Source organism: Aotus nancymaae, unplaced genomic scaffold (assembly GCF_030222135.1).
Source record: "Aotus nancymaae isolate 86718 unplaced genomic scaffold, 86718_ANA_hifiasm-v0.15.2.pri h1tg000057l, whole genome shotgun sequence".
Lineage (NCBI taxonomy): Eukaryota > Metazoa > Chordata > Mammalia > Primates > Aotidae > Aotus > Aotus nancymaae.
Window position 1 is genome coordinate 43165329 of NW_026988471.1, and position 20061 is coordinate 43185389.

Consider the following 20061-nt stretch of genomic DNA (forward strand, 5'->3'; position numbering starts at 1 on the left):
TGCAACAAGAAGAGCTAACGATACTAAATATATATGCACCTAATACAGGAGCACCCAGATACATAAGGCAAGTTCTTAATGACTTACAAAGAGACATAGACTCCCACACAATAATAGTGGGAGACTTCAACACACCATTGTCAATATTAGACAGATCAACGAGACAGAAAATTAACAACGATATCCAGGACTTGAACTCAGACCTGGACCAAGCAAACCTAATAGACATTTACAGAACTCTCCACCCTAAATCCACAGAATATACATTCTTCTCAGCACCACATCACACCTACTCTAAAATTGACCACATAATTGGAAGTAAATCACTCCTCAGCAAATGCAAAAGAACGGAAACCATAACAAACAGTCTCTCAGACCACAGTGCAATCAAGTTAGAACTCAGAATTCAGAAACCAACCCAGAACTGCACAGCTTCACGGAAACTGAACAACTTTCTCTTGAATGTTGACCGGATAAACAATGAAATGAAGGCAGAAATAAAGATTCTTCGAAACCAACGAGAACGAAGACACCACATACCAGAATCTCTGGGACATATTTAAAGCAGTCTCTACAGGAAAATATATAGCAATAAGTGCCCACATGAGAAGCAAAGAGAGATCTAAAATTGACACCCTATTGTCAAAATTGAAAGAGCTAGAGGAGCAAGATCAAAAAAACTCAAAACCTAGCAGAAGACAAGAAATAAATAAGATCAGAGCAGAATTGAAGGAGATAGAGACGTGAAAAACCCTTCAAAAAATCAATAAATCCAGGAACTGGTTTTTTGAAAAGATCAACAAAACAGATGGACCACTAGCCAGATTAATAAAAAAGAAAAGAGAGAATAATCAAATAGATGCAATAAAAAACGATAAAGGGGATATCACCACAGATGTCACAGAAATCCAAACCATCATCAGAAATTATTACAAACAACTCTATGCACATAAACTAGAAAACCTGGAAGAAATGGATAAATTCCTGGACAGTTGCCTCCTCCCAAGCCTAAACCAGGAAGAAGTCGAAACCCTGAATAGACTAATAACAAGGTCTGAAGTTGAGGCAGCAATTAAGAGCCTACCACCCAAAAAAAGCCCAGGTCCAGATGGGTTCACAGCCGAATTCTACCAGACATACAAAGAGGAACTGGTACCATCCCTTCTGAAACTATTCCAAATAATCCAAAAAGAGGGAATCCTTCCCAAATCATTTTATGAGACCAACATCATCCTGATACCAAAACCCGGCAGAGACTCAACAAGAAAAGAAAAGTACAGGCCAATATCCATGATGAACATAGATGCAAAAATCTTCAATAAAATACTGGCAAGCCGATTGCAACAGCACATCAAAAAGCTTATCCACCATGATCAAGTAGGATTCACCCCGGGGATGCAAGGCTGGTTCAACATACGCAAGTCTATAAATATAATTCACCACATAAACAGAACCAAAGACAAAAACCACATGATTATCTCAATTGATGCAGAGAAGGCCTTCGACAAAATTCAACAGCCCTTTATGCTAAAAACTCTCAATAAACTAGGTATCGACGGAATGTATCCCAAAATAATAAAAGCTATTTACGACAAACCAACAGCCAATATCATACTGAATGGGCAAAAACTGGAAGCATTCCCTTTGAAATCAGGCACTAGACAAGGATGCCCTCTCTCACCACTCCTATTCAATATAGTACTGGAAGTTCTAGCCAGAGCAATCAGGCAAGAAAAAGAAATACAGGGTATTCAATTAGGAAAGGAGGAAGTCAAATTGTCTCTATTTGCAGATGACATGATTGTGTATTTAGAAGACCCCATCGTCTCAGCCCAAACTCTCCTGAAACTGATAAGTGACTTCAGTAAAGTCTCAGGATACAAAATCAATGTGCAAAAATCACAAGCATTCCTATATACCAATAACAGACTTAAAGAGAGCCAAATCAAGAACGAACTGCCATTCACAATTGCTACAATGAGAATAAAATACCTAGGAATACAATTAACAAGGAACGAAAAGGAACTCTTCAAGGAGAACTACAAACCACTGCTCAACGAAATAAGAGAGGACAGAAACAGATGGAGAAACATTCCAAGTTCATGGTTAGGAAGAATCAATTTCATGAAAATGGCCATACTGCCCAAAGTAATTTACAGATTCAACGCTATCCCCATCAAGCTACCATTAAATGGTAGCTTCTTCACAGAACTGGACAAAAACACCTTAAACTTCGTATGGAACCAAAAGAGAGCCTGCATAGCCAAGTCAATTCTAAGCAAAAAGAACAAAGCGGGAGGCATCACACTACCGGACATCAAACTATACTACAAGGCTACGGTAATCAAAACAGCATGGTACTGGTACCAAAACAGAGATATAGACCAATGGAACAGAACAGAGGCCTTGGAGGCAACACAACATATCTACAACCATCCGATCTTCGACAAACCTGACAAAAACAAGCAATAAGGAAAGGATTCCCTGTTTAATAAGTGGTGTTGGGGAAACTGGTTAGCCATATGCAGAAAGCAGAAACTCGACCCCTTCCTGACACCTTACACTAAAATTAACTCCAGATGGATTAAAGACTTAAACATAAGACCTAACATAAAAACCATAGAAGAAAACCTAGGCAAAACCATTCAGGACATAGGCATAGGCAAGGACTTCATGACCAAAACACCAAAAGCATTGGCAACAAAAGCCAAAATAGACAAATGGGACCTAATCACACTCCACAGCTTCTGCACGGCAAAAGAAACAGTCATTAGAGTGAATCGGCAACCAACAGAATGAGAAAAAATTTTTGCAGCCTACCCATCTGACAAAGAGCTGATATCCAGAATTTACAACGAACTAAAACAGATTTTCAAGAAAAAAACAAACAAGCCCATTCAAAAGTGGGCAAAGGATATGAACAGATACTTTACAAAAGAAGACATACATGAGGCCAACAAGCATATGAAAAAATGCTCATCATCACTGGTCATTAGAGAAATGCAAATCAAAACTACATTGAGATACCATCTCATGCCAGTTAGAACAGCGATCATTAAAAAATCTGGAGACAACAGATGCTGGAGAGGATGTGGAGAAATAGGAACACTTTTACACTGTCGGTGGGAGTGTAAATTAGTTCAACCATTGTGGAAGACAGTGTGGCGATTCCTCAAGGACCTAGAAATAGAAATTCCATTTGACCCAGCAATCTCGTTACTGGGTATATATCCAAAGGATTATAAATCGTTCTACTATAAGGACACATGCACACGAATGTTCATTGCAGCATAGTTTACAATAGCAAAGTCCTGGAAGCAACCCAAACGCCCATCGATGATAGACTGGACAGGGAAAATGTGGCACATATACACCATGGAATATTATGCAGCCATCAAAAACGATGAGTTCGCGTCCTTTGTAGGGACATGGATGAACCTGGAAACCATCATTCTCAGCAAACTGACACAAGAACACAAAATCAAACACCGCATGTTCTCACTCATAGACGGGTGTTGAACAATGAGAACACATGGACACAGGGAGGGGAGCACTATACACTGGGGTCTGTTGGAGGGGAGTGAGGGGGGACAGCAGGGATGGGGAGTTGGGGAGAGATAGCATGGGGAGAAATGCCACATATAGGTGAAGGGGAGGAAGGCAGCATATCACACTGCCACGTATGCACCTATGCAACAATCTTGCATGTTTTTCACATGTACCCCAAAACCTAAAATGCAATAAAAAACAAAATTTAGAAATAATCTTAAAAAAAAGTGTCTTTAACTTTGAGACATTAATAAATTTCCTATAAAAATATAAAATCATGTAAAAAGAAATATTGTGGCGTACCTTCTTCATCTTTGGAACGAACCAAGCAACAACCTTCTTGGTAATAAACAAAACCACCGTGTTTAACCTGACGATAAAAGAAACACACAGTTTACTTAATAATAATTTAATTAACCTTTTCATGGTCTGACTAGTCAAGATGAAGAAGAAATGAGGCCTCTTATAAAAAACAGACCTGTTGAAGTATATGAATGAACACATATGAAATATAAATTGGACCATTTTTACAATATAGTTGATAAGATACGATTTTCATATGTTCATAACCACTAGAGGGGTTTTTAATACATAAATACAAGAGACAGTAAAGAAAAGGTATAACAAAATCTGTCCGTTCTCACGACTGTACAAAACACTTCTGCTATATTTTAGAAACATCTGATATCTGTACAATGGGAGTCAATTAACAGAAATCAAGTGGCATCTTTAAGATAATCCAAAATGATGCAGAGGAGAAAACTGTGGCTCAGACTAGCCTGAAAACCCAGTCAATAACTTTCTGAGATTCTTTCCTTTAAAATATGCTGTCACCAACAACTATACACAGTCTTGATTTTACACGAAGTATTTCATCTGCTGTGGGGTGACAAGACAGACAATTTGAAATTGAGACAATGAATATTACCAAAATATGGTGTTCTTGTCTAATGCCTACATATTAAATGTAATTGACTGATATGATTTCAGTGGCTTACAACATATTTGTTATCTGCTAGTTAATTTGAATCTGGAGTTCTTTATTCTTAACCTACTATTTCCATTTTACTATGTAGGTGATTTTCACTTATTGTGGTTCTATTTTCCAATCTTATTGAAAAATTTTCAACATGCATGTTCAATTTTTTTTTTTTTTTTTTTTTGAGATAGAGTCTCGCACTGTCACCCAGGCTAGAGTGCACTGGAGCCATCTCGGCTCACTGCTACCTCCACATCCTGGGTTCAAATAATTCTCCTGCCTCAGCCTCCCAAGTAGCTGAGACTACAGGCACCTGCCACCATGCCTGGCTAATTTTTGTATTTTTAGTAGAGATGGGGGATTTCACCATGTTGGCCAGGCTGGTCTAGAACTCCTGAACTCAGGTGATCCACCCGCCTTGACCTCCCAAAGTGCTGGGATTACAGGCGTTAAGCCACTGCGCCCGGCCCTCAATTCATTTCGATTGAATATTTATGATTGTGATAACCATAAAATGGTTAAACAGATATTTGGCTTTCATGGTATTATACTAAAGTTAATTCCTTTTATTAAAAAAATTTAGAACAATCAAATAATTTTCGAATAATAACAAAGTATGAACTAGTTTAATTGGAACTTCTCCTTAGAATTATTTAAAAATTTTTAAATCAGGGCTAGGTATGGTGGTTCACACCTACAATCTCAGCACTTTGAGAGGCTGAGGTGGGAGGGTTGCTTGAGCCCAGGAGTTCAAGATCAGCCTGGGCAACACAGTGAGACCCTGTCTCTTAAATTTACTTATAAATCAGAACTTACTGTTTGCAAAAACCAGAATTAATATATTACAGTTGAAAATTCATCTTAGTTTTGATATTTACATTTATTGAAAGATGTAAAGGATCATAATCTGTGAAGTCTTTGTTTTTTAACTTTTTCAGCTTATTTTAAAGGCCAAAAGCAGTATAATCTTGATGTGGATTATGTCTCTAAATTGCAAGGTATCTCATTTGCATCTTGATTGCTATTATCAATTTTTTTTTTTTTTAAAGACATGAGACATCTTACCTCCACATTGATGATTTCATATTCTTCTTGTGGCTGTGTTTCTAATCTTGTTCTCACTTTTTCAAATGCATCCATGTTTTCTGGAAGGGGTTTTTTGTTTTCTTGTTTAACAGGCTGAAGATCCTGGAAAAAGGTTTGTTATGATCAAAGCATTTCAAACTAGGGGAAAAAAACTTTTGCTTTTAAAGATAAGTAGGTATGTAGACCTAACATTGTAATACTTGCACAAAAAAAGACATAAGATTAAATAATATCCATTTCACACATTTTAAATGCTCTTTCCTAGGCTCATCAATAAAATGATCTCTTTTTCATTAAAAAAAAGTAAACAAAGAATAAGACATTTGATGGTTATATTATTATTTTAGATGACTAAGTCCTTAAGAAGCAGGAATACTAAGAAGCTCAGCAGAAATGTTCAGAAATACTATGGGGAAAATTCATACACAAGGAGAAAAGAAAATTTCATGAACTTTTACATATTTAATAGGAAAGTCAGGTAGAGGAAAAAAAATCTTTGGAGTTACTTATAAGTACTGAAGTACCTCCTAAAAAGAGAGAAATAACAAAGAAGAGGAAGGCATTATCATTACTAATAAATGTTCACTATTATTTTATTCACAGCCAGAATGATAAGAAATATTTTCCTACTTTATTAACTGTAATTTTTTACTTTTTAATTTTTTAAAATTTACATGGGTCTGAGAACCAAGGGATATACTTTTCTTGTGGGAATAACTAACCCCCAAAACAGAACTGTTTATCAAATCAAAAAGTGAACTGGCTGGGTGCAGTGGCTAACACCTATAACCCCAGCACTTTGGGAGGCCAAGGAGAATGGATCACTTGAGCCCAGGAGTTCAAGACCAGCCTGGGCAACATGGTGAGACTCTGTTTCTATAAAAAATACAAAAAAAAAAAAAAAAGAGAGAGAGAGAGTGTGAAACAGAGCTTCTTTTTCAGTTTAAGAAAAAAATAGTATGTTCACTTTATGAAAGGAAGAACCGGAAAAACAACAGAAAATTAGTGAACAGAGGAAGAGATAGATGAAAGCTAAATAAGCATTCACTGTGTCTTATTGGGAGTGACTAATAAGCTAAGAACTTTATTTGACTTCTGGTAAGCAAATAATTATAATATAAATCATAATAATTTGGATAAAGCAAAACCTCAGTTTTCAAATTTAAAAAGTGTTCAACAACTCAACACTGCAATGGTTTGCCTTATTTAACCAAAAGAATTCTGGCCAAGATTTTTTACTTCAGCTCTCTGCCAAAGATGACAACTGTACAGTGATTTGTGCTGGTGAGTGGGGTGGAGAACTTAAGTTTTTGGTAAGGATCTCCAACAGCTGGAAAATATTTATTGTATAAATGAATGTGTCCATACTTTACCAACACTGTAGAGAATGTAAACTATAAATATAGTATATATTACAAAGAGTTTACAATCTAAAACACAAGAATAGAAAAATCACTAAATTAAATGGAAAATAATCATTTTTACAAAGGTTTTCCTTTTTTATTTTTTTGAGATACATTATTATTTGAATTAGATTCAAATTAGCAATATTGGTTGCCATGATAGTCTCAATCATTTAGCTTCTACTTCCAATCACATAATTTTCTGAGTTTTTAAGAGACAGGGTATCACTATGTTGCGCAGGCTGGACTCAAACTCCTGGGCTCAAACAATCATCCTGCCTCAGCCTCCCAAGTAGATGGGACGATAGGAGTATGCCACCTCACCCCATACAGTTAATTTTCTGAGTAAGTATTTGAAGATCAAATACTGGAGGCTTATATGTTAATTTTTCATTTATTTTTTAAAGCATTTCTACAAAAATCTATGGTTGATCTTTAAAGTGGTGAGGCATGATATCTATATCAATAATCCCCTCATATCACCATCAGAAGTCAGAAGATGACTAGAATTCTATCCTGAAACTGTAACATAGCAATAGGAGCTGCCTTTGCATTTCTAGATTCAGAACTGTCTGTTCTGTAATCTCCATTAAAACTTTTGAAGTAGAGTCAGGATTATCTCTCTCTACTACCCTGCAGCTTCTAGCACATTCTAGGTCATGGAGCTGGGTCCTGTCACTTTTAAATAATCATTCTTACTAAGAGCCATAGCCAACACAGAGCTAAAAGCAACAGAGCTGGCTCCAAAACTCATCCTCTTAACTTTACATTAAATCCAAATAAATTGAGCTTATCTGAACCAAAATACTCTGAAAACAACAGGATTTCTGACTGCCTTAATGAAATTCAAGCAGAACTCAAAAGCTTCCTAAGTAATTCTTCCAAAGGAATTATTCCCATGGAAACTGAGATTTTATATAATATTCATAAAGTACTCCAAGTTACTTGTTTTTTTTTCTGTCCCAAGGACACCTGTTATGTGTTTTAAGCTTTCATTTCAATTTCAGCTAGCAACATCATTAGGGTATATAGCTAAAGCCATCCATTTTAGCCAGGTATTTTAATACTTTAAATAGTCTAGTTGTTTTAAGGGCATATACTACCCAATGGAAATGAAGTAAGGATGGCTTTACCGTCAGATTTTAAGAAGGTTACAGATACAGAATCACTTCATTAGTGGTAAAAAGAAGTACTCCTTCCCACTTCCCAAGTGGCCCTCCACAAAATCATTTTAACAATGAAAACTGTTATAAAAAGGAGAATGATGTGTGTTAACTTTATCATGGCAAAGATGGTGAACTCTAAAGATAGAAAAATGGTGAAGTAGCAAGACACTGGACAGCCCTTTAGTCAAGACTAATTAGCCATTAGTAAATGGCTAATTCTAAGGCTAGGGCAGGGAGAAAATACATGGTGGGTTTGGGAAATCTTCTGCCAGAAAATAAGGAAGTGCTCAAAGTTTAATGGAGACATGTCAAAAGAATACAAGTATCAACTGAAGGGGTTTTTCTGGCCACATTTTGGACAATTTGAGCAACAACAAAAATAATAAATAATAAACAAATATATTGAAAAAACAGAAATCCACAGCAATAGAAAAACAGAATGCAATATGAAGCATTTCAATTTAGGAAAACAGAAAAAGAGTAAATCTGAAGGAAGTAAAAGGAAAAAAATTAATTTGTTGCAATTAAATTGATGACAAAGAAACTAAAGGAATCAAATTAAAAGTTGGCTATTTTAGAAACCTATTAAATACAAACATCACAAAATTGATAAAGAAAAAACAATATGAGTGAAAAAGGCAAAAAATTACAGATACAATAGAGATTTTTAAAAATCACAATAAACTTTATGTGAATCTATTTGAAAATAAATGAAATGGGTAATTTTCCAGAAGGAAAAAATAATTACCATAACTGACTCAAGAAATAGAAAAACTATGTAAGCCACTAACTCTTAAAGAAATTAAATTGGTAATTAAGTGTCCTCTTCTTGAAAGAGACACCAAGCCCAGATGTTTTCAAAGGTAGCTTCCTTGGATCTTCAAGAAACATAATCGTTTCACAATCTACAGAATGAGAGAAAATTTTTGCAATCTATCCATCTGACAAAGGGCTAAAATCCAGAATCTACAAAGAACTTAAACAAATTTACAAGAAAAAAACAAACAGCCCCATCAAAAAGTGAGCAAAGGATATGAACAGACACTTTTCAAAGACATTTATGCAGCCAACAAACATATGACAAAAAGCTCATCATCATTGGTCATTAAAGAAATGCAAATTGAAATTACATTGAGATACCATCTCATGCCAGTTAAGATGGCAATCATTAAAAAGTCAGGAAACAACAGATGCTGGAGAGGATGTGGAGAAATAGAATGCTTTTACACTGTTGGTGGGAGTGTAAATTAGTTCAACCATTGTGGAAGACAATGTGGTGATTCCTCAAGGATTTAAAACTAGGAATACCATTTGACCCAGCAATCCCATTACTGGGTATATAACCAAAGGATTATAAATCATTCTGCTATAAAGACACAGGCATACGTATGTTTACTGTGGCACTGTTCACAATAGCAAAGACTTGGAATCAACCCAAATGCCCATCAATGATAGACTGGATAAAGAAAATGTGACACATATACACCATGGAATACTATGCAGCCATAAAAAAGGATGAGTTTATGTCCTTTGCAGGGACATGGATGAAGCTGTAAACCATCATTCTCAGCAAACTAACACAAGAACAGAAAACCAAACACTACATGTTCTCACTCATTAGTGGGAGTTGAACAATAAGAACACATGGACACAGGGAGGGGAACATCGTACACTGGAGCCTGTCAGGGGGTGGGGGGGGCTAGGGGAGGAATAGGGGAGAGCTGGGGTCTAGGGGAGGGATAGCATTGGGAGAAATACCTAATGCGGATCACAGCAAACCACCATGGCATGTGTATACCTAAACCTGCACATTCCGCATATGTACCCCAGAACTTAGAGTATAATAATAAAAAAAAATAGTAAAAGAGATAAAACTACTCATTTTAATAGGCTAATATAACCTTGGCATCAAAATTAGACAATGATAATATAAGACAATTAAAAAATCAATCTTATTCTAAAGTAAAATGTGATAAAATCAATTTTTAAAAACACAAAATAAAAACACTAATAGTAATACTAATAAAACTTTATGTGACCAAGTAGGATTTTTTCCTAAGAACGAAAGGATGGTCCAACATCAGAAAAGAAAAGTCTATCAATGTAATCTAACACAAATAAAGGCGATAAATCTTAGAGTCATTTCAATAAATGCAGGGAAAAAAACGAATCACCATACTTTAAAAAAATGATAAAACCTTAAATTACGAATAGAGAGGAACTTCCTTAATAGTTTGTCAGTTATCTTACACAGAAATATATTAAATCTGTAATTAAAATACCTGAAATTCATTTGTATTAGCATACATGGTATTTAGCAACCATGAAACACCAATGAGATTTCCAAAATTTTAGTTATATTCATTTAAAATAACTAATTGTATTTGCTATTAACTCATTTTGTTTTTTAAAAGCAATTGTTAAATGAAGGAAAATTGTCTCTTTCATCTTCTGCCTCCAGTTCTTCTCCTTATCCTCTTCTCTAGAGCCCAGACTTTTGCCCTTCTTATGCCACTGACTGCTCCTGTCAAGGTCACGGAATGGCCACCACATTGCAAGGTGCAAAAGTTAATTTTCAGTATTCATATTACTTGACCTATCGGCATCATGATACAGTTGATCACCTCCTCCTCCTAAATACACTTTACTTGGCTTCTAGGACACTTCATTCTCCTTGTTTTCCTTTTATTTCACTGGTTTGTTTCACTCTTGTTGCCCAGGCTGGAGTGCAATGGCACGATCTCGGCTCACTGCAAACCCCGCCTCTGGGGTTCAAGTGATTCTCCTGCCTCAGCCTCTTGAGTAGCTGGGATTACAGGTGCTCACCACCACGCTTGGCTAATTTTTTTGTATTTTTAGTAGAGACGGGGTTTCACCACATTGGCCAGGCTAGTCTCAAACTCCTGACCTCACGATTTGCCCACCTTGGTCTCCCAAAGTAGTAGGATTACAGGCATGAGCCACCATGCCTGGCATCTCCCAGGCTTTTTAACATTGGCAGGGCTCAGTTCCTGGGCTACTTCTCTTCTTTAGTGTCTGCCCTAATTCCCTTGGTGATCTCATCCAGTCATGACCTTAAAAATTATTTACATGCTGAGGACAGCCAAATTTACAGCTGTAGCCTGAACAACCCTGAACAAGTTGAACTTGTATGTCCAACTGACTACCCAACATTTCTACTAGATGTCTAATATGCCAAAAATGTCTAAATCTGAACTTTCATTCTCCTTATATATCCCCTGCCCTATTAAAAAACAAAACAAAACAAAACCCGTTTTTCAGGCAATCTTTCCTATTTACATAAATGGCAAATCTGTCCCTATAGCTACTCAGGCTTAAAAGCATTAGAGTTGGTTTTGTCTTTTTCTTTTGCCACAAACAAGTGGTCTGCCAAATCCTGTCAATTCTATTTTCAAGATATATCTAGAATCTGACCACTTCTCACACTTGGATTGGACACTAGGCTAGTACGATCATTATTTCTCCCTTGGATTACTGCAAAAGCTCAAGGGCTTTCTCTGCTTCTGCACTTGCCTGCCAGTCTATTTTCAACAAAGGAGCTTGTGTGAGTCTAAAGTCAAATTATGTTACTCCACTCAAAATCCTCCAATGGTTTCCCATCTTGCTCAAGAGGAAAAGCAAAAATCCTTACAATGGTCTACAAAGTCCTGAAGAATCTTGTCCCATTACATTGCTGACCTCATCTACTACTACACACCAAGTCCACTTATTCCAGTTAATCCATACTTGATGTTTCTTGAACATATAAAGCTTGCTCCCATATCAGTTTCTTAGAACTTGGGCCCTATGCCCAAATACTTCCTTAAAGCCATTGCTCAAACGTCAGCTTCTAAGTTAGGCCTTTCCTAACCATTTTACTAAAATAACATTCCTCACTATCTCCACACTGCCTATTCACATCTTCCCTTTTTTTCTTCTTCACCATACCTATCACTTCTGACATACTCTGTATTACGTTAATGTTCTTTTTTTTTTTTTTTTTGAGAGATGAGGTCTCACTTGTGTCACCTTGGTTGGAGTGCAGTGGCATGATCTCAGCTCACTGCAACCTCTGCCTCCTGGGCTCAAGCAATCGAACCTTGACCTCAGCCTCTCAAGTAGCTGGGACTATGGGTGCCATCATGCCCAGCTAATTTTTGCATTTTTTGTAGAAACAGGGTTTTGCCATGTTTCCCAGGCTGTTCTTGAATTCCTGGTCTCAAGCAATTAGCCCACCTCAGCCTCCCAAAGTGTTGGGATTACAGGCATGACCCATTGCACCTAGCCTTGTTCATGTAATTCTTTATTCTTTCTCTCCTTCCTGCTCAAGTAGGATGGTAAGCTTCAAAAAGGCAGGGATTTTTATTTTGTTCAGTGCTATGTCCCCAATGCCTAGAATGGTGCATAGTAGGTGTTCAACAAATATTTGCAAAGTTGAATAAAATTCAGATAGCACAAAACATAAAATGAAAAAATATATTTAATGAAAGCTATCATAAAGTGAAAAGAATATTAATAGGATAAACATGGAGAAGATAAATACAGCACAGGTAAAAGACAAAAGACCTGTAAAGAAATCTTAGGAATCAGTACGAAAAGGATAAGCAATTAAAAGAAGGTCAAAAGACAAGAATAGGAATTCAAGAAGAAAATCCAATAGGATCAATAAATTTAAGAAAAGATGCTCACTGGCCAGCAGTGGCAGCTCATGCCTATAATCCCAGCACTTTGGGAGACCGAGGCAGGAGGATCACTTGAGCTCAGGAGCTTGAGACCAGCCTGGGTAACAGAGCAAGACTCTATTTAAAAAAAAAAAAGTTTTGTATTTTGGAGCATTTTAGATTTTGGATTAAGGATGCTCTACTTGTACCACAAGATATTGAAAAAGAAAGGTACTGTGAATTGGGCTACTTAGGTCTACTTCTGACTCTACTAGTTTTCTCACTTAACCTTTGGTTCTGTGGCTTTAGTTTCTTCATTTGTTTAGAAAGAATTCACACACTTCCTGATTTTAAAACTTATTACAGGCCAGGCGCCGTAGTTTACGCCTATAATCCCAGCACTTTGGGAGGCTGAGAAGGGCAGATCACCCTGAGGTCAGGAGTTTGAGAACAGCCTGACCAACATGGTGAAACCCTATCTCTACTAAAAATAAAAATAAAAAAAAAATAGCTAGGCATGGTGGTGGACACCTGTAATTCCAGCTACTTGGGGGGGTCTTGGCAGGAAAATTGCTTGAACCTGAGAGGCAGAGGTTGCAGTGAGCCGAGATAGTACCACTGTACTCCAGCCTGAGCGACAGAGCAAGACTCTGTCTCAAAAACAAAAACAAAACCAACTTATTACAAAGCTATAATAATTAAATGTGTAGTACTGCCACAAGGACAGACATACAGAAAAATGAGATAAAAGTGAGAGTCCAGAAACAAACCATTGAATTTATGGTCAGTTGATTTTTAGAAAGGATGCCAAGACAATTCAATGGAAAAAGAATAGTCTTTTCAACAAATGTTGCTGAGACCACGGATACCCACAAGCAAAAGAATAAAGTTGTACCCCAATCCCTTATACCATAAATAAAATGAATTCAAAATGGATCATGGGGCTGGGCATGGAGGCTCACGCATGTAATCCCAGCACTCTGGGAGGCTGAGGCAGGAAGATTACTTGAGCTTAGGAGTTCAAGACCAGTCCACACAACAAAGTGAGACCCTGTCTCCACAAAAAATCAAAATATTAGCTGGGCATGGTTGTGGTTCCAGCTACTTGGGAGGTGAGGCAGCAAGATAGCTTGAGCCCAGGAGGTTGAGGCTACAGTGAGCCATGTTTGTGCTTCTGCACTCCAGCCTGAGCAACAGAGAGGCTGTCTCAAAAAAAAAAAAAAAAAAAAAAAAAAGATAAGTATCAAAGAGCTAAGAAAGAGTGCAGATGGGATAATTTCTGGGGTATGTTCTCTAGCAATAAAATTTATGGTTATATGAAAATAAAAAATGCATTCATTTAACTATTCATTCTATAAACACTGCTTATCTACGATGTGACAGTCATTATGCTACGTGCTGGCAAGATATGTATTATAAAATTCTCATCTTTAAGGATCTCCCAATATAATGGGGAGACAGAAAAAGTTTAAAATGATGTAGTAATAGCAGAGAAGTAAATACAGTGATATAACTCTTATGGCTTAAACTGCTACCTATATGTAACAACTCTCCCCAAATTCCAGACTCATATATCCAACTGCTACTGAAATATCCACTTTACTAGTGAGTTATATTTATCCTTTTTTTTTTGAAATGGAGTCTCGTTTCTATCACGCAGGCTGGAGTACAGTGGCACAATCTCGGCTCACTGTAATCTCCACCTCCCGGGTTCAAGTGATTCTTCTTCCTCAGCCTCCGAAGTAGCTGGGATTACAGGCATGCACCACCATGCCCGGCTATTATTTTTGTATTTTTAGTAGAGACGGGGGTTCCACCATGTTGGTCAGGCTGGTCTCCAACTCCTGACCTCAGGTGATCCACCTGCCTCAGCATCCCAAAGTGCTAGGATTACAGGCGTGAGGCATTGCACCTGGCCTTTTTCATTCTTAAGATCTGAATATTAGTAAGGTTACATACATGACTGTGAAATAAGTCCCTCTGAAACATAAAGATAAACCAGATGTGTTTTAGAATTTTGAGATTTTGGAATGTTAACTTGGTACCTTATCTCAGTTTACAGGGGAATAACACTCTGTAATCAAATGCAGTAACATTTTAGAGCATTTAAAAATATCTACTAATTGGGATAAATAAAGATCACAATAGCTTTGAGTCAGTTTAGGTCAGGTTTTGCCCATTCTCTTAGAATCCAAAGAGATGAGGAATTATCACCAAGCTCTCTAGTCTTCCATTAAGATGTCTCAAATAGGCCGGGCGTAGTGGCTCACGTCTGTAATCCAAGCACTTTGGAGGCCAAGGCAGGCGGATCACCTGAGGTCGAGAGTTCAAGACCAGCCTGACCAACATGGTGAAACCCCATCTTTAAAAAATATATATTATAAAAAAAAGATGTCTCAAATAAAATACACTCAGGGCCAGGTGCGGGGGCTAATGCCTGTAACTACAACACTTTGAAAGGCCAAGGCAGGCAGATCACTTGAGGCCAGGTTTCCAGACCAGCCTAGCCAACATGGGGAAACCCTGTCTGTACTAAAAATAGGAAAAAATTAGCTGGGCATGGTGGCACACGCCTGTAATCCCAGCTATTCAGGAGGCTGAGGCACGAGAATCGCTTGAGCCTGGGAGGCAGAGGTTGCAGTGAGCCGACACTGTGCCACTGCACTACAGCCTGGGTGATAGAGTGAGACACCATCTCCAAAAACAAAAAGAGCAAACGCCCTGTAAAGACTCTCATCTTCACTCATCTGAGTTACTGACAAGGCTTCCTACTTCCAATCTATTCTCTGTTCTGTCAGAGTGATTCTTCTAAAATGCAAATCTGATTGCACCTACATTTTTCTGTAACATTCTATTGCTTAAAAGGATGCAACTCAAACTTTTAGATATACAAAACTACCTATACATGATCCTGCCCTATTTGCCTCTTTTGGCTCATCTTTGACCAGGTTATTTATTTATTTATTTATTTATTTATTTATTAATTATTGTGGAGACAGAGTCTCATTCTGTCACCTAGACTAGAGTGCCGTGGTGCGATACTGGCTTACTGCAACCTCTGCCTGCTGGGTTCAAGCGAATTTTCCTGCCTCAGCCTCCCAGGTAGCTGGAGTTACAAGCACACACCACTAAATTAGGCCTAGCTAATTTTGATATTTTAGTAGAGACGGGGTTTCACCATGTTGACCAAGCTGGTCTCAAGTTCCTGACCTCAAATGATCCACCCGCCTCAGACTATAGGTGTGAGCCACCACACCCAGCTATCTTTGACCATTTTGGCTCTTCTAATTGTAGTGGTGCCCTCCTCAATTCTGAGCTTTTACATATGCTGCTCCCTCTGCCTAGTTTCTGTCCTTGTTATATGTTACCTCCTAAGAAGGGGAATTCTGACCATAGTAACCAAAGTAACTTCTCAGGGGGTAACATTTAATCAAGACCTAAAGTAGGTGAAGGAACTAATCAAGTAGTGAACAGGATTAAGGAATAGAACATAAAGGTCCTAAGATGGATGGGAAAGAGTCATGTTCTTCAATCTGGGAGATGACCACTGAAGCCTACCCAAAGGGGGAAAGGGGCAGGAAATGAGAGAGGGGTGAGATCTTGCATGGCCTTAGGAGACATAATTAGGAGACTGGATTTTACATTTCTGTAATAAGTTTAGGAAGGTTTTGATTTGGGAAGTGACATGATTTCATTTATATCTTAAGATCATCTTTCAAATGATATGGAAAATGGGTTGGAAAGGAACAAGAGGGAAAGCCAAGAGCCTGGTTAGGAGTCTTTGCCAGTGGTCCAGGTGGAAGATAACTAGAGTGATGATGGTGGAAAGATATGGACAGGTTCAATATATATTCCGGAGGTTAATATGTGTTTCTGAAAACATGTTAAACGAGATGGTATACATAATTTGGGGTGTATAAACATTGTATTAAGTTATAATTAGACCATCAAATTAATGATTTACTGAATATGAATTATTTGGATGAAACAAATTGATTAAACTAAAACAAGTAAGTAATAGACTTGGTGGTATGGAGACATGGCAAAGATCACAAACCTGGTTAGGAATACACTGTTAATGGATATGACGGCAGGATAAGGAAATGAGAATAAAAAATCTGTTCCAGTGTTCTAGCTTGAACAAATGAATACACAGCAACAAAATAAAGTTAAAGAGCTGAGTCGGGGCTGGAGAAGTGAAGTTCAATTGTAGATAGTTTGTTTGGGAAGACAGTGAAATGTCCACCTGGAGATTGTTAGTTAAGCAGCAAAATACTGTGTAGCTCAGAAGGAATTCTGGGGATGATGACAGTAGTTGCTATGTTCCTTCAATCCATGGGCATGGATAAGATTACTGAGGAAGAAATTAAAGAGAGAAAAAGGAACAGGACCAAGTCCTGAGAAACCTCTAAATTTAGAGGTCAAATAGAAGAAAAGTTTGAAAAGCAGACTAAGGATAATAAGCTTCTAAGGTAAGAGAAAAACCAGAAAAAGGTGGAGTCATAAAGCCCAAGAAGAATAGTTTTCCAAGGAGGAAATGGTCATATATGTCCAATCTGCTAAGAGGACTTATTCAAGAGGACGAAAGGAAAATAACCTCTGGGTTAAAATACGTAACACCCTGGGGTGAGAGTGACACAGGTTTTAAGGAAGGAGTGGAAGCCAGATCCAAGCAGGTTAAAGAATAAATGGAATGTGAAGAAGTAACTAACAATGAAGTTGTACCTATAAGGTAGTCCCACTCTATGAATTATTATGAAAAAATTGTTGAGACTACCATTTTTTTTTTCTTTCTGGCATTTCTGAGTTTTCCTTTATAGTTTTTCTTTCCTCCTTCTTTCGTGACAATGTTTTGAACTTATTACAACCAGTGGTTCTTACAAGTCACAGATCATAGTGAAATCACAGATCATGGTGAAGAAGCTATCTGTCAACCAATCTATTTAAGAGCTTTTCAACCAGAAGAAGCTGATTTAAAAAAAAAAAAGTTACAAAAAAAAAAAAAAAAATAGAAAAAAGAGACTATTGCAGAAGCTGCTAATCTGTATCGTAGAAATAGGCAAATGACATGTTTATCCAAAGGTTTTAGTATTCTCTCTTTACTTATTCAATTTCCTTTTTGTATCTTCTTCAAATTATCACTATTAAAGATTTTGGGTTTGTGTGTGTGTGTGTGTGTGTGTGGCAGAGTCTCACTCTGTCGCCCAGGTCGGACTGCAGTGGCACGATCTTGGCTCACTGCAGACTCTGCCTCCGTGTTAAAGGGATTCTCCTGCCCCAGCCTCCTGAGTAGCTGGGATTATAGGCACACACCACCACACCCAGTTAATATTTGTATTTTTACTGGAGACAGGGTTTCACCGTGTTGGTCAGGCTGGTTTTGAACTCCTGACCCAGTGATGTGTCCACTTCGGCCTCCCAAAGTGCTGGGATTACAGGCATGAGCCACTGCACCTGGCTGGGAATTATTTTTGTAGGCAGAGCACAGCAGGATGATGTGGAAGATAAATGTGACATCTGGATGGATACTAGTCTTTGAATATCACTAGCTGGTTTGTAAGTATAATGGAATAAGTTCATCTTGCCATCTGGCTAACATAAAATGGAAAGCTAAGGTACCTGTCAATAAGAACTGCAGAACTGAATGAATTCAGTAAGGTTTAGATTAACAACACTTGATCACCAAACATTATCAGTTTCTAAATACAGGTCCACTGTCAGTCAAGCTGTGAGTTTCAGAATTACCTGATAAACTTTAAAAAACAGATGTAGGGCTGGGTGCCATAGCTCACACCTGTAATCCCAGTACTTTGGGAGGCCAAGGTGGGTGGATCTCCTGAAGTCAGGAGTTCGAGACCAATCTGACCAACATGGTGAAACCCCGTCTTTACTAAAAAATACAAAAAAAAAAAAACATTAGCTGGGCATGGTGGCAGTCGCCTGTAATTCCAGCTACTTGGGAGGCTGAGGCAGGAGAATTGCTTGACTCTGGGAGATGGAGGTTGCAGTGAGCCAAGATGGCACCATTGCACTCCAGCCTGGGTGACAGAGCAGGACTCCGTCTCAGAACAAACAAAAGACAAAAAACCAAAAAACCCAAAAACAAATAAAAACAGATCCGTAGGCCACAACCACAGAGATGTTCATTACACAACAGATGTGGGGTGAGATCCAGGAATCCACATGTCTAAAAAGCTCTCCAGGATTTCTGATATACAGCTAGGCTGCAGAAGTTGATACTGAAGAGTCCCAACACTTATAGGCAATAATTTGTTGCTAAGGTACAAGATAGAAGTATAGAATCATGAAATTTTAGCACTTGGAAGACTTTTTAGAGAATGACAAGTTGAAACTCCCTATTTTTTTTTTTTTTTTGAAACAGGGTATCCCTCTGTGGCCCAGGCTGAAGTGCAGTGGCACAGTCTTGGCTCACTGCAGCCTCATCCTCCCAGGCTCAAGCAATTCTCCCACCTCAGCCTTCCAACTAGCTGGGACTACAGGTGTGCGCCACCACGCTCGGCTAATTTTTTGTCTTTTTGAGCACAGGGATCTGCTCGCCCTGGCCTCCCAAAGTTCTGGGATTACAGGCATGAGCCACCGTCCCTGGTCAGAACTCCCTGTTTTTTTCAGTCAGGAAAATCAGGAGTCCTGATGAGTTCACAGTCACACCAATTGTGGTTAGATCTTTGGCCTTCTAGCATCCCCATTACACATGCTACTTTGTTTCTTAGTTAACTTATATAAGTAATAGGTCTTTACGTTAAGCAGATATATTTTAATTTACCTAAAAGCATTAACTACTTTTTCTACTTTATTGCACCCTATAAAAGCGGACATAGTTGGAACTCAGTGGATGCTTGCTGAAGAAAGAAAATGTGCATTCTTGTCTACAGGTGTTTTCACAGCTGCAGGAGTATCTTTCTAAAGCTTCCCCAGGTCTCAGTCATCAAAAAAGATAAAGACCATGGCTTTTATATTACATCATTTCTCATAGAGGGAATGACTGATACATGACATGTGAAAGCAGGATTGCTTTCTCAGGTAAAGGAATTACTACGAGAGCTATTAATACTTGGAGTCAGAGTCAGGTTAAAGTTTCCAGGGAAAATCTATAAAAGAGAAGATTTTTAGATTTATAGATTTCCAGTGGGAATCTATAAAAGAGAACTCAAAAGTTGCTTCAGGGACAAATGGAGGGAAAAAAATAGTCAACCTTC

The 20061-nt window shown here is 37.9% G+C and overlaps 1 protein-coding gene across 5 annotated transcripts in view; it reads right to left on the bottom strand.

Moving 5' to 3' along the window:
* The window catches only part of PREPL (prolyl endopeptidase like), a 56110-nt gene that overhangs the window by 32157 nt on the left and 3892 nt on the right, over positions 1-20061 (bottom strand). For all 5 annotated transcript variants that reach the window (XM_012450589.3, XM_012450593.3, XM_012450590.3 and 2 more), the window contains 2 exons: positions 5594-5716; positions 3853-3919 (listed from right to left, as the gene is read on the bottom strand). In XM_012450589.3, coding sequence (XP_012306012.1) covers positions 3853-3919; positions 5594-5716 — 190 coding nt within the window. The remainder of the gene's footprint in view (positions 1-3852; positions 3920-5593; positions 5717-20061) is intronic.